The sequence below is a fragment of the Galleria mellonella genome, unplaced genomic scaffold (genome assembly GCF_026898425.1).
Source record: "Galleria mellonella isolate WM207_F2 unplaced genomic scaffold, CSIRO_AGI_GalMel_v1 utg33, whole genome shotgun sequence".
Classification (NCBI taxonomy): Eukaryota; Metazoa; Arthropoda; class Insecta; order Lepidoptera; family Pyralidae; genus Galleria; species Galleria mellonella.
This window is the reverse complement of record NW_026442079.1, coordinates 3470099-3487138: the sequence shown is the minus strand read 5'-3', so window position 1 is coordinate 3487138 and position 17040 is coordinate 3470099. Positions and strand designations below refer to the sequence as shown.

The following is a 17040-nucleotide window of genomic DNA, read 5'->3' as shown; positions in this document are numbered from 1 at the left end:
GTATCTGAATATTAACAATTTATATATTAAATGTACTCTTGTAGACTGCTTTAAGCCGAGCCACCACTGATTTTTAAGAACACATGTAAGATTTGTCACAAGATGAGTTGAGGTCATTCTATACTAATTTTTATAATATTTGGTCATTTAACTGGCTTTTATTTCTCAGAGATTTATTCGACTTTTCTGCTGACATCTTAGTTTCGGCTTGTATCATTTGAATCTATGAATATTGCTCTCTATAGTTTTTTTTATACAACTTAAAATGGCAAACAAGCTGACGGCCCACCTGATGGAAAATGGTAACCGTCGCCTATAGACATGAGCAGTGCCATGGACATAACAGAGTATACTGTTTCAGATGTTATTCCTCTGTACTGTGTAAATTCACGCCATATCCCACCCTTCAAACCGAAACACAGTCATGCAAACACAACTGCTTTACGGTAGAAACATGAGTTCACTAAAGAACTTGGAGTTTCCCCATTTATGTATATTTAAGTAATAATACCATTCGTGGAAAAGCCGCACCTCTCACAATCCCAGATCAAAACATGGGAGCCAACGTGTAAATGTAAAATATGCAAATTATAGACTGTATCATAATTAAAGTAGATATAATAATAAATCGCTACTTACATGCCATGCTAATATGTTGTGCAGACTTGCAAGAACTGGTTCGCATGCAAACGCTATGGTGTTGTGACCTTCTTCTATCGAGTGAATTATTTGTAACATCTTTGGATGTCGCATCTTCTCCAATAATGTTACACATCCTCGGATACGATCCAACATGGTTTCTTTACGTTTCACTTTGAACACTTTCTCTGCGATGCGTTTGTCAAATATGAACACGGAGCATTCCTGAAAAGAAAAAATACTTTGAATAAGTTGTTTCTCTTATTTAAAATTAAAGTAAGATTTTCTGAGTGAGACTTTCCAAGTAAGATTTATGTATGCCAATTTTCACTTTTTAATTAATTATGACTAAGTCACTTATAATTGAAAGTTCATTAAAAGGATTCGTTGAAATGACTACGATACTCCTAAACATGTTCTTGTTTATCATTTTAATGCTATAAAAATATTATAAAGGATAATAAGGTTATCAGACCCACTTGAAATAAATTGTTAGAAAATTGTACGTATCATCTGTACTTTTTAATTACTAGTTATAATTATTAGTTTTATCGGTCTACACAATAAAGGACCGACTTGTAATAATAACCGTTGTTCTAGTTTGTTTTTCTTTCACTTACTCTGAAACCTACTTATTTTTCACTAAATTAATATGGAACAAAATAGGTTCAAATATATAAAGTAACTTACGTGAAAATTAGTTGAATTTTTTTATTACTTAATGCAATAATAAGTACATAAAGTGAATGACCAGATCAAGAAATTTCTAATGTAACATTAGGTATTCACATTGTATTTCGAGTAAGCGGCGGAACGTGTAACTCAGGTACTTGAAAACAATTTATTGGAAATCTATTTTTATTCGGAGGCGCAACCTTGTACGTAACGGAAACTGCTTAGAAAATGATCAGATTTTCTAATGGGTATGATAGTTTAAATAATGATGTTAATGTTATAAAGTGGATGTTATTTGCAGCCTTAAGCATAATAAACACAGCGCGTGTGAATATATTTAAACATTTAGAATTTTTATGCATGTGTTAGATATTTATTTTAAATTATATTAATTTTATTAAACATATTGTGTTAAAATGTGTATTAATAAAAATCAGACTAACTACTTTAAATATAATAAAACGTTAAAATTGTTATTATTCCAAATTTGGTAATAAATTATTCTTGTAATATACATTACAACACTAATTTATATTTTAATTAATTTTATAGTTATTTATTATCATGATACTTGAATGAAAAGTAATGAAATTGTAAGAACACGTGGTTTTGCTGACTTGTTCACTCGAATTCGGCCTTATAGATATAAAAGATTGTTATTTGGGTGGGGAGGCACTTCTTGTCCAACCGTTGAACAGAGCGGAGCTCGCTAACGTATCAAGAGTGAACAAGTATAGTAAACTACGTGGTCATGATATAAAATATATCACAACTATTGTTGATGGAAGTCCTAAAGAAGCTATGGTTAAATAAGTGTTAATGGATTAACAGAAGTTGGGTATTTATGTTATATTATTTATTATATTTCATATACGAAGTAAAATAAGTGAATATATGATTTAATAGTATGTTATCTAAATTAAATGAACTGTGAGAACTTGTGCTTCATTTCTATTTATTACCAAGAGGTTTACAACCTTTATATTGCTAAAGAATATATCATATACTTGTAAAGTTAGTATTACGTAGTACCCCACATATTATATTATAATTATATAAAAATACCCTTTTTGAGATATGCTTCTATTTATTGTTGAGAACAAGACATGCTTACTGATAAATAGTATGTTTCGATAATCTAATTTTAAGTTGTCTATTATAAATTAGTTATATATTGTAATTAGTATTATAAATTAATTAAACTCTGTTTGCTAATCCGCCTGCTAAGCGTGGTAACTATTGACAAAACCCCCTTCATGGTGGAAACTTATGTCCAGCAGTGGATATCTGTCCACTGTCCACTATCCACGGCCGATACAATACAATGCAAATTATAAATTAGTATTTATAATTTACATTGTTCATTTCTTCAATTCACCGCAGGTTCAGTTCGACGTTACCCGACAAAAGTGCTCTATTATAAAGCCATCAAATACATCGAGCACCACTATAAAAACACTATAACATATATAACAATAATTTATTTTCATCTCCTAATTTTTTGCAGTTCCTCTATAATTACAAACAGATAAAAAACTAATAACATGTACTCGTACTAAACTTTTATGTACTATAACTTTTATATCATCTTGTACGTTAATTTATTATTTCCACGTAAAATAGAGAAAAGCACTGTTATTAAATGATATTAGTAATTAAAAAGGCTGGTGCGTCGTTCTTTCAAAATCACTCGGGAAGTACTCGGCTTCATCTCGTCTTTCTATATTACTCGGCCGTCAATTGCTTTCGGTATTTCCGGTCCCTGCAATACGAGTATAGCATATATTACCTTTTACTGTAAGCAATGTCTGAAGGACGTGCTTTAACTTGAGAGTTATCGTGAGGGTGTACGATCAATAAATACATTATATCAGGAAAATAAGGTTTACCATATAATATTATCAGATAAATTTAGCTTGGCATTATATGAGAAATAGGAAACGAAGCATGAGAGTTTATTGAGTATCAAATACTACACTCTTGTTTGTTGAATTTATTAGCATGACCTAGAATCGAATTCGTATCTAACTTATTTATTGAGTATTGTCTGTAATACATAAAAAGTAACCAAGGTTTTAATAATATAATATTAAGCCAATATATTATAATTGTGTTTGAATACTTAATAAGATATATTTGAGATCAAAGTACATGGAAAATTGCATGACAGTGGCGGAAATACCGTAAAAATTGCGTTGTTATAAAAGCTTTTTCCTGATTTTGTTATGTTCACTTGTTTTGTAACCATAATTGTATTTTAGCAAAACAGGATGCAATAGCTACTTACCGATTATAAAAAAAATTACAACCATTTCCAATCAACTTTGAAACGTTCTGGTTTTACGGAAATAGCACGTCCGAGTTCATTGCTTTGAGAATGAATCCGATTTACATCGTTTCAATAAGTAATACCTACTCTAATTGAAAATCTTATGCCGTGGAGTGCTTCTTTATTGGTATATTTTTCATCTATAGCATATTATTTACATTTTGATGGGAATAACACTAATGGCCAATTCAAATATGAGGATCTCGAGAGTTATTTCAATACTAGCTTTTGACTGCGGTTTCGTCTGCGTCACACGCGGATAGTTGATTTTTCGCTTTTCTGTTTTAGTGTTATAAAATATAGCTCTTGCCCGTTACTTCGTGTGCATGAAGTTAGAATATAATACAAACCTTCAATTTATATCTTCCTTAAGATAAAAGTTTTAAAAATAAAAATTCATAATTTCAGATTTTCGGGCAATTTTCCTTCTCTATTTTATTCCTTCAGAGAGTAGACTCAGAGGTGAATATTTATAAATGATGGAACGTGTATTTTCTTTACAATTAATAAATTTACATACAAATTTTCATCTAAACTGATTCATCTCCTGTCTCACTCCCTTAGAAGTAGGATTTACAAAAGCTCATTTTTATGCAATGATAAAATGGACAGTCAAAAATTGATATAATGATATAAAACTTAAATTAAAGGAACTTAATTTTAGTAGTTTTCAAAATTCAACCTCTAAGTATATTAAAAAAAAGATAAAGAACAATGTCCTGACTGAGTCAACAATGCATAGCCGAAACCTTTGAAACTAGAAATAAGAATTTTTTTTAGCAATTTGGCCCTGAATGGTGTAAAAATAGGGCTGGAAAGTTTATTTTTTATACTTGAAATTAATTATATGCTTCTATAATATAAAAATAATGATCTTAATTTCCGAAAAATCATCCCTTAATTGTATTAAGTACGGAATGAAAGCAAACGTAAAAATTCTTTTTTATGTTAAAAATAAATTTATGAAAGTAATAACAATCTTGAAATCGGGGCAAAATACTTATTCGATTACGTTCTTAAATAAAACAAATATTTGATCGAAATTTTGAATGTAAATTAGGGGATAAAAATTAATATAGGAAATATTATTTTAAAGCTGATAATATAAAATCACTTAAATCAGTGTAAAGAAAATATAATTATGTATTTACCATACATACCAATTTTTATCCTCACACCAAAATTAAAATTTGGTATACAGATAGAGGAGCTCTATTCAAATTTACGAAGTTAGGTATATTTTAATCATATCGTTATATCAGCCGTGATTTGTCCACTGCTGAACATAGACCTCTCCTATAGACTGACATAAGGAACGGTCCTGGACCACCTTCATCCATTGACTACCTGTAATGCATTTGAGGTCGTTACTCCATCTAGTGGAGGGAGGGTCGTCCTACACTACTTTTATCCAGACATATTTGCTACTCGAGAACCTTTTTTCCCTATCGGTTGTCCATCCATTGTTCCCTATACCAGTTACGATTGACAACACTAAGCTCGAAGTTGTCGATGAGTAATGTACTTGGGATAAATTGTTCGAATAGGTAAGTCCAACTTCGACTGAGAGGTCAACCAATGAATCCAACTCGGCTAGGCATATATTTTTATCCAAAATATCTCCAAATTTGAAGACGAAGGTCTTTAACCAGTGCGTGTTGTCAGTGATGACTTACGGTTTCCAAACGTGGTCCTACACGTTTTCCCGTATGCAAAAGCTACAAGTTACTCAGCTAGTGAGAGGGCTATACTCGGAGTCTCTTTGTGTGATAGAATCCGAAACGAGGATATCCGCAAAAGAACCAAAATAACCGAAATAGCCCGAAAGATAAGCAAGCTGAAGTGGCAATGGGCTAGTCACATAGTTCGAAGAACCGACAACCGATGGAGAAGAAAGGTTCTTGAGTGGCGATCACGTACGGGTAAACACAGTGTAGGACAACCCCCCACTAGATGGAATGACGATCTGAAATGCGTTGCAAGGATTCGGTGGATGCAGGTGGCTCAGGATCGTTCTTTATGGCAGTCTGCGCGAGACTTATGTCCATTAGTGGACGGATAATGGCTGAAATGATGATGATAATATAACTATATAATCAGAATAAATGAATTTTAAATTGATTCTATAATATCGGAGTTAAAGCCGTTCGTTGGCACAGGAATTTGATAATGTTTGTAAAACAAACGGAAATACTATTTAAAAGTTCAAATTAGAAACATATATGACTATATTACAAATTTACGAGTATTTACAAGTGTGTGTAGATTTAGAAAATAATCTGTTACTGTCAGTTACACTACAAAGTTAATCCGAGTAATAATCAAATTAGTGTGAGCCAGTCATAATTTGTGACCCGAGTATTAGGTTTGCTGACCGTATAGAAAACTTATATTGGACTACTATTGTGTATTTAAATTTGACATTTGAATACATAGAAAAGGTGTCTTTATTTACTAATTATTTTTTCAGAGATGTAGGTTACACACGACTGAGTAAATAAATAAATTAGAAATAGAATCTAAATATTATTAACAATAGAACCTAACTATTAAATTTCAACAAATTAAGAATCATAAATATAAACAGAGATGCAATGATACAATGATTTTATAATAAAAGAAAAAAGGTAAAATGCACGTGTGTGCCTTTTTTATTATAATATGATGATATACATGTATATTTGTTTGCCACCTCAGTGGTATAAAAAAAGGTAAATACCTTCCTGCTGATTTGCACACCCGCGTAAATGAGAAATAGCAACGTTCAATATTATTTACGAGTATTCTTATTAATTTAATTACATCACTTTAAAAAATTTTCACAATGTGCTCAATGGCCTAAGGGTGGTATCACTGTATTCAGAACATCTTTCAATCAACTTTAAAAAAGCGAGGCTCTCAATTCGGTATTTTTTTTATGTTTGTTACTTACTCATAACTCAGTTATGTACCGACTTGGAAAATCCTTTTTTTCAACTGAATTTTATCAAAATCAGTTCAGTAATTATTAAAATAACTGATTTTGCTACAATTAAAGTCTTTTTTGTGTAACACAATTTTAATTTTTCAGTTTTTTTCTAATTTTATAACGTAAATTGTTTAAGATTAATTGCTTGAAGATAAAACTAATAACACAGTAATAATCAAATATACTATATAACTACTTATATAGTACATAAAATTATCTATTCTATCTAAACATAATGTAGCCCATATTTAGAAAAACAAATTTAATTTTTATGCCGACTGATACTAAGTTCAAGTTAACTAGCATAGTTTGCGAAGCTTTTATATAGAATATACACAAATTTACACTGCAATAACTTTAAAGTACTGAAAAACTGTAGTACGCCAACATAGTAAAAAGAGTTAGTGGGTAGCTACCAATTAATATTAACTGAACTTTAGAAATGTTCACTAAAATTATGTATAGTAAGTCTTCAGTTTTTACTAGTTGGAACGTAGCTTGATTAAAACTTGTCGATAAAACGTTAAGAGCTTTCATACCGAGTCTCATGAAGAAAGCAACATCTGCATTATCAATATTTCTGAACAATTGTTTAAAAATATTCTTATAGAGACAAATAATGAAATATTGACTATTATTTGGGAGGTTCGAAAACTGAATATCAAAATATGAAGTAGTCGTACAATATTTAATGACAGCTTTATATGCAACTTAATTTATAAAATTAAGGTCAGGGTTCTATATCAGGTTACTTTTAAAATTATTATTATATCACACATTTACTGTCCACTGTTGAATACAGGCCTCCCCCATAAAGTGGGTTTTAGTAAGGCCTACCGCAGTTAAGCTTTGGTGATGTTTTAAGATGGTAGATGTGGCATAGTATCATTCGCAGATGGTGCATCTTTGATTTTTAAAGTTGATAGATTAACTAAAAAATATAACGATGTGAATAATGCTTTGCGGCATTTCTTGCATTGTTCTTTTCTTGCATCAGTTGTAAACCACAACTAATAATCTAATGTTTAACGCTAGAAAATCAAAATGCTTAAAAATAATTCTCTATATAAAAATCCTAATTCTAATTCTAGCATAGAATTACATTGCGAACCTCTTGATTCTATAGATTTCACTGTATTTCTTGGAATCACTCTTGATAATAAAACTCAGTGGGGTCCTCACATTCAAAACCCTACAACTAAATTAAGTTCTGTGGCGTATGCTGTACGCGGGGTTAAATAGTGTACTAATATTGAGACTACCAGATTAGTTTATTTTAGTTACTTTCATATTATACTGTCCTATGGAATATTATTACGGGGTAATCTAGCCGACATCCAAAGCGTTATACAAAAACGTGCTATTCGCGCAATTTATTCTACAGGAAGTCGTGAATCATTAAAAGAAATTTAAAGAAACAAATATTCTCACCATAGCTTCACAAAACATATACGCAAACATTTTGTATATACGCAGGAATCTTTAACTGTTTCCCAAAAAGAGCGATCTTAATAATTCTAACACTAGATACAAATTCGAACTTGCTGTTCCAAAGTATCGTTTAGAAAAAGTTAATAGATCTTTTATGGGAATGGACATTAAATGTTATAATAAGATATTGAGTGGTATTTTGGATCTGCATTTTAATAGGTTTAAAACTGTTATTAAAAAAACACTTATTGAACAAAACCTATTACACACTAAACGATTACTTGAATGACAAATGTGCATAGTGTTAGTTGATTATGCACGGGCTTTTAACGACCATGTAATTTTAGACGTAGTATATTTAAATAAATACATATAACGTTAACAGAAATTTAAAAGAGTACATGTTGAGTTTTATGTTGCTCCTGTTAAAAGATAATAACCTTCTGACCCCGCAGTAGATCAAAAAAAGAATGACGATTTAAGTGCTTGTAAAGAAGTCTATTTCAATAAACATGCCCATTCCTCAACCATTAAATTCTTTTAGTTGCCTCACGATATCCATGGGAAAGAAAGGAGAGGCCATTCAATACCGGGATTACACGGCAATTTATAAATTATCATTAAAAATATTTTCAATATTTGGTTTTCGAAAATTGATAGATAATCAGACAATGCCTGATTTGGTTATGATGGCATTTAAATCTTTTCCAAGAAGTTAAGTTCGGATACAGTTTTATTACATAAAGTGATTGCTATCGGAGAGTTGCAACTATGTATTTGAAGAATAGCAAACTTATCTAGGACTAGAAAGTTGGTGGTCTTCCGAAGTCATGTAATAAAACTTAAGAAAGGTTGGATCTGTACAGTGAAATGTATCATATATTTTGTACATTCTTGTAATCATTATTATCATCATAACTTATATAGTTCTTTTGCTAGATAATGGATTTTTTCTCATATTATTAGTGACAATATTAGCTTATTATCACCATGCTGGCCAAGCTGTTCGTAGTGTTACTTAGTAACTTTTTGTACATTGCTGTATCAGACTGCTTACCTTGTCATTTTTCATGACTTTTTGAGAATAAAATTGATATTTTGTATTCTTACTTAGTTGTCACATTTTTAGAACAGTATTTTATTTTTACGCTATTAATATCAAACCTGTTTGTATTTTGGGTATTGTTGTATGAAATTTTTGTATTCTTTAATACACTGAAGTTTCAAGCATCAACATCAAAAGTGGTATGAAACTTTACTTAAATCCTACTACTGTTATAAATACAAAAGTTTGTAGAGATGTTTGACTGTTTTTTATTTCATGTCATTTAAACGGCTAAACGGATTAAATGAAATTTAGTATACCAATAAAACATATACGACAGAGCTAGTATTATAGTAACTTCAATAAAATATGATAAAAAGAAAAGGACATCATATACATTTTAGAAAATTACAACGAGAGGTATTGAGTTCCAGACGGGCTAATTCGTGGATTTTATTAATCACCTTTTTTTATTGTGGTATTTTTTTAAAAGAAGCAGCCTAAAGAATTCTAATATAGTAATTACCCCAGTATTGTATTTCTAGATCTCATTAAAATATTATGGGGCTATCAGATTTCGTATTCGTCAGATTGCCATAACAATTTAGAATCAAAATACGGCCCTATTCTTGGTACCACTTCCATTGGGCAAAACCTATTTGAAATCTGAAATATTTATAGGATTTTTTTAAATAAATATCGTTAAAAAGTGAACATAAATTTTAAAAATAAGAAAAGCAGTAGTAATATACTTTTTTTTAGAAATGGATTAATTAAACAGCCACAATGTACTACAGATAGGTTTGTACATATTTTTGCTGAATTGTTCACGGATAGAAAGCATTATTTTATGATTAGGAAGTCAGTATAAAATTGCGTTTTATCAAGTTTCTGTCGGTAGCCTATTGTAAAGAAGATTTACCTTGCTGGCGCGCTATTGTTTGAGAATATTGAATTATTCCTTTGTGTGCTGGAAACGTAGCGGAAGAAAGTTTTCATTTACTGTTAGTGTTTGAAACAACGAGTTTCCGTCTCTTTTATCACCTAATGGGTACTATAACGCTTAAGTGCATTTGCTTTACGTACTTGTTTACGATGTACATTATATGCTCCTATATTATTACAGCATAAATTAGGCTTTTATTTTTTATAATTATTTTAGGTATATCACTTAATCTAAATTGAGTTTTATACAATGTATTCATATTTATTATGTTGTAAAATATGGATAATAATTATTCGGATTATACATTATGGAAATAGTCTCTTATAAAAATATAAAAGTATACCAATATCGTTTGCCTCATTCATTTTCATTATTCTTCTTGTAGTTTCTTGTACGAATATTATTTCATACCGAAGAAAGGAGGATAATATTTTTCAATGTACGTGTAACTTTGTACGTATACAGGTATGTGGAAATATACGCGTGTTAGATACGTAAATATATCTGATGTAAAGCTTAAACGGCTTAATGAGTTTTAATAAATATGATTTCGATTCGTCATAATTAGAAACGGAATATAGGTTACACGTAAAAATACACACAACGGTTTAAAACATTTCTTTTATTTATAAACGTTATTTCGTCTCATTTTTATAAATGGGGAGGGTCTATGTTCTGCAATTTACTTAATTTACTTTGACGTAATCTACTTTGTCAACTAAGCTACTATATACTGACACAGTAATTTACCACTGTGATTTTCAAGATCCCAAAGGTCCTAAGTTGGAATCTGGCCGATACGAAAAGTTGCATACAACTTTTTGAATTGGCCAAATTACAACTTATCTATAATAATTTCTAACAATAAACATATTTATTAGAAATATATAATTTTTTGTGTCAGTTGTGTAGTCGATATTTAGATAGATTAAATATGGAAATCGTCTAACTTTTGGGATTGTGACAAAATTTAATTGTAATATACCAATATGAGTGGTCTATTCATGGGCTCGCGAGTTTTATTTTATACCACATCATCGCTTTCCATCAGGTGAAATTGTGATCAGTCGCAGGACTCTTCAATGGTATATAAAAAAATAATATTTTATACTAGGTTTTTTTCCGCAATTCGTTCGCTTTCAATCATAAAATAATCTGACGATAATGTATTAAAGAGTGTGAATGTATTCTAAAACTTTCAACCAACTTTTAGTTTTAATTCTGTAAAAAATAATATTTTACAGAATTAAATTTTATAATACGATTTGAACTTATGAAATTTCTCATGAGAATAAAATATAATACAAATATCACAAACAATGATACGTATTAATTTATTGCTATGCATCCAAATCCTAGTGTTTGCGTTATACAACATTTATATCATGAATGTAAAATTTTATTTACATGCTTTTTACGTCGTTAAAAATATATAACCTACTAATAAAAAAGGCATTTATGTCTATAGGTGAAGTTGTGAGCATTGCGTAAAGCTAGGAATTTACTCATACTATAAAATATTTATACGAGTACCTATTTGGTCACAAATTTCATGAATCAGTAATTCAAAAACATTAAAAATCTTATGCATGAAAAATACCTAATTTCACTAGTAAAAAACTATTTTGATTTCACCTTATAGAAACATTCTCGTTACATTTTTGCTATACACATACATATATAATACATGTACTTATTTAATATCATTAATAGACATATTTTTAAATAACATTATAATAGACGTTGCGACATTTTTGTTGTAACCTAATATATATAAGTTAATGTACAAAAGCATGTAAATAAATAAATAAAATAAATAAATATTTAGAGCTTACTTATATTTTACAGAAAATTAATTATTGCAGGTAACTCAATGTTGTAAAATGGTGAGTTTTGTACAAAGTTAAACTTTAATTAAATAAAAGCAAGCACACTAATGGCGAATTCCGCCTTAATTGAAAGAACGGCGAGTATTGGCACAATTATTCAGTAACCTTGTGAAATGAAAATCATTCTACAAATTACAATTCTACAAATTACTGATTTTGTAATTGCTTATCCATTGCAGATATTTAAAACAAATGATTATGAGGGGTCTTACTAAGAGTAATAGAAACAAAATTAAATATTTTTAGGATTTTTGTCTGTCTGTATGTCCGGTATCACGTATAAATTACTACACCAATTTGGATTATACAGATGCGTTCCGAATGCTGTAACTTAAAAGTTGTTTTATCTAAAAGATCTATTTTAATAGTTTCTACGTTTTAACTTCACACGCAGAGAGTCAAGGGTAAAAGCTAGTAGAAATATACAGTGATAATTAATATTAGAGGTCAGAGATTGCTAGTAATAGGGACGTTGACCTACACTCGATCTCCCCTGGAACCCATCTTGTTTAATTACAGGAGAATTTGTTCCGATGAACCAATGAGTTCCGTACTTACAGTTGAAATAAAATAACTTTGTTTAATTTCCTACACGAAATAAATACCTCATTTGAATAATATTAAAATTCGTAATTTGAAATTTGGACCGCAAATTTAGAGGTTTTTGATAATTTATCGAAAACTATACTAGTTAGAAACATTCTTTACTATTTACATGTTAGAAGCACGTGCAAATAATATGAATTGTAATTACTTCAGGATTTTAGGTTCACAAGCTTTGGAGATAAAAGGGGGGGAAGGAGGAATAGTTTCTTTTTCCTACATTTTCGATTATATCCAAAATACAACAATAAAAATAAATTTTAAAATATACAAATAAAGCTCTTTTACACGGTAATCAACTCTTTGAACTCCTTAGCAAAGAAAATACAAAATAATTTTTTCAATTTTTTCCATTGCACCTATTACATAGCATTATTGATGAACAAATGGACAGACTGACGGACAAACGGACAAAGATTCGCTATAAAAACCTTTATGATGCATCTTTATTTCTATGTCTGTTTTACCTTTTTGTCACGGACTCCCAAAAATAATTGAAAATTAGGTTAAAGTAAAACAAAATACAAGTGAAAATACAAACTTTTATGTAAGATACAAAAGGCCGTCTCTCTGCAAGGACAATCTCTTACAAACAATCATTGGTTAAACAAAAAGTTTCTATCAAACACAGAACTACATACATAAAAAGATTTTTTTTATTGGTGATAATATAATGGTAACCCCGCCTGCGCTATCGGTATACACTGGCTGGGCACCAGTGAATGATGATAAATGACGATGACGAAGAAAATTCAACAAGAATTAGCCACGATGGTTTCCACGTGGAGGTCGACCTGATAAGGTACATTGCTACCAATAGGGCTGTTAAACTCCACTACTTACAATCCCTTCCCCCCACATAAAAAAAAATTTTGAAATATTTGACCCATTTGTAGACAAGTGAGTATGCGATATATTTCTATTATGAGTTTGTCAATTTACGCTTCTTGCATATTATTTCGTCATCCTACAATATGTTAAACGAGTTGTTCAATGTACTTATCTAGATTCGTATTTGCATTATTTTATTCATATGTGTATTTTAACCACAATGCAAAACGTAGTAGGATATTATAAGACATATTCGTAAGAAGCTTTTATCTGTGTATCTGTCTGCAGTATTAGATCGTTTAAATAGAATAATTTCTGTGCTATAACAAAAATCTGTTCATAGTATCAAGACTTTTTTACTAAATAATATATTTTTGGTCTAGAGAAAGTAGATAAATAACAATCGATGTTACTCAGTGGAATGGAACTTAATACAATAGTTAGAAAGAAAATAATATACCGAATTTTAATACTACTTTCACTTTCACACTATAATAAAAATAGTAAGCTATTTTAAGTCTACGTGGGAGTAAAAGGGCGTGTAATGTACAGTTTCTATCTCCGTATTGGATAGGTTTTTGGGTAGGTAACTTTAACTGAATGCTAGTTTTAAAAATGAGTCCCTAGGGTCAATAGACGACAAAGGCTTGTCTGCTGAAAATTATGTTATCTGTGAATAACAAGGGCTATATTTGAAAAAACTACGCCAGGAATAATCGCTAGTAGTTAGTAATGGCAATAACTATAAATATAACAGCCCTGTAATGGCCCAGCGCTGGACTTGAAACTTTCCATATACGAGGAAAATATTAGCTTTCTATTTACCAAGGTGGTGATAGAAAACGAATACTCAAAACAAATTTCTTCAGTTTTATTTTTTTTAACCTTTTCTTTTATTAAAATAATCCCTTATATTTTATAGTTATAGATTATTATAGTTATAGGTTATTTTTAAATTAGATATCTATGTAGTATGAAACTCTAACTGATCAATGTCTCACTTGAAGTGTGTAGAAAAATACAAAAAATGGTTTTTAAAATTTAATACTTATGAGAAATATTATATCGTCCATGTTCTACTTATAGCTAAAGAATAAATGAGATTGTATGTGCTGATTGAAACGAAACTTGATGTAAATTCTGCAAAGGAAATAAGTAAACACGTGTTTCAGAATTTATCGATATTCCTCTCCCGAGGGAGTGAAATAGGGATACACAATTCGCTACAAACTCGGAATTGTATCTAATCTGTATTACCTAAAAGTGTACGTTTTTACTTTTAAATTTTCTTTTTTATTAGTGTAAGCTTCTGTTTTAGAGATGCTTACTTAAGAGTTATAATATTTTGTTATACACTTAGCACATTACCTGCTAGAATTAGTGAAATTGCAATACTCACAACTTACCTATGTAATACACTAATAGAGTTGTTATAACAAAATATCCTCTAGCTAAATGAAATTGTTTCACCTCGGTTTATATGTACTTATTTTGTAATTACGTCGGAGTTGAGATAGCGTTATTATGAATTCATGGTGTTAGCACTCGTAATCATATTTTATTCCAATTAGAATTCGAAATGTTCGTGTAAATCAATAACATCATGAAAAATCCATATTGTATATTTAACGGAATTATGTTGTACTAATTTTAAACTACAACTTCGTCTGCTTAATTGATTTAAACTGGGTTACAAAGCGCGCATGTCCTTTTCCATTCTGAATACTTATTGTACACCAAATTTAATGACGATTGGTGTAGCTATTAAGACACCAAGTTTAACAAACCAATAAACTAATTTTCAGTTTACACTCGTAATATCTATTCGACCATTCTTGAATTCTACTATATTGAATAAAGTTTTTTAAACATTTGAACAAATGATACAAAAAATAAATCAATGAACTATTTTATTAACACATTTATTTACTATATATCCACATATAAGAGGTATTTAGGTTGGTAGAAAAATTTAGGGTTTTAATGGGGTATAGAAGTGAAAACAGTAATTTTTAATATTTTCTGTCTGTCTGTTTTTATATTTGTTCTGGCTCAACGTAAAAACTACTACGTTACTGATTGTTCTATTTCCAAAATTCACGGGCACCAAGTTGCGGGCAAAAGGAACTTAAACATAGAATAAAATAATGATAACAATTTCTGTCTTTTTAATTCAGATTATATCAAAAGTGGGAGACTTTGTACAAAAGTCGTTTGCCTGGGTAACTCTGTCCCATTTGTATATCAACCGTGAAGCAGTTGTGTTTGCATAGCTGTGTTTTGGTTTGTAGGGTAGGATATAACAGTGAATTTACAGAGTACAGAGGAATAACACCTGAGTTCACAGGAATGGCAACGCATGGGGTATCATGGGCGAAACAGTATACTCTGTTATGTCCATGGTACTGCACATGTCTATAGACGACGATTACCATTTTCCATCATGTAGGCCGTTAACTGGTTTGCCATTCTTAGTTGTAAAAAATAAAAGTAGTAATAGCTTTTATTATTAAACAACACATATTGATATAATAACGAATATAATTAATTCTGTCTTATAATTAACACTTGTCAATGTCGGCAATATTTTGGGTTTAAGGTTGTAAATGTAGAACCAAAACAGAATATGCTGGCAATCGATAATATCTTAAAATATAATATGAAATACGCTATAAGAGACGGTAAATAAAAAGTATGTACTCGAAATCGATAAGCGTATATTAAAGGGTGTACAAACGAAGACTTCAGAAGGGAATAACATTTTGTGATCTCTGCCTATTTCAAACGAAAAAAGACTTATTAATAATACCATTAAATTAATGTGTGTGTATGTAGTATGCCAATAGTAATAATAGTTTGTAATAGTAGATAATAAAAGAGTTATAATTATCTGTCAAGTCTATATGTCAAGATGTATAAGTGTAGACGATTCGAAGTTTATATAACAAGCGGAAAAGGTCATAGATTATGATAGCAATAATGGTAGTATAAAATATTACAACCATTTAATAAAGCGGGCTAGTTTGTGTCAACATTAGATTCGTAATAATAATTAATATATAATAGTAAGAAGCTAAAAATATAAAAATAACTTATGCTTAAACGTACTGCGTATATTGTTTATGTTACGTGTCTGTTAGTAAGACACGTGTTGAACAATATACGGAATATATCACGTGTATTTATTACGTTTATGAAATACGTATATTATGTATAACCATGAAATAATATAAACGAACCAAAGGTGAATGATGAAATTTATTTCATACCCTTGGTTCATGTAATCCCAAAAAGGATATTAAGTACGATGTTCTAAGAACTAAGACCGTTGACATGGAGCAGACTACCCATAGCAGCAATTTATCACGTAGTGTATTAAAGGAACTACAAATAATGTCTGCGGCAAAACACATTTGTCGTTCAGGGTACTTAGTACTTAGTCGACCCCTAAATTTTCGGAGGTCGTTGGAGCGAGGGAGGTGGGCGCGGTCGTCCCAGGCGGAGCATCTCACCCCACACTCCCTTCAGACACTTGTGGCTCTGATTGATGTGTGCCCTACACCGTCGCTTTCAATTTTATTCTCAATAGAGCACGTTGGACGGGTCGAGTATCATCATTACTATGTTGTTACGAGAACTCAGTGTCATTTAACCCCCAAATAACGATAGCACTAAATCGGTATG

General features: G+C 30.3%; 1 protein-coding gene across 6 annotated transcripts in view; it reads right to left on the bottom strand.

The window, feature by feature from the left end:
* Window positions 1-17040, bottom strand: part of LOC113520742 (SCY1-like protein 2) — a 139207-nt gene that overhangs the window by 58316 nt on the left and 63851 nt on the right. For all 6 annotated transcript variants that reach the window (XM_052896673.1, XM_031911649.2, XM_052896670.1 and 3 more), the window contains exon 2: window positions 640-864. In XM_052896673.1, the coding sequence (XP_052752633.1) occupies window positions 640-864 (225 nt within the window). The remainder of the gene's footprint in view (window positions 1-639; window positions 865-17040) is intronic.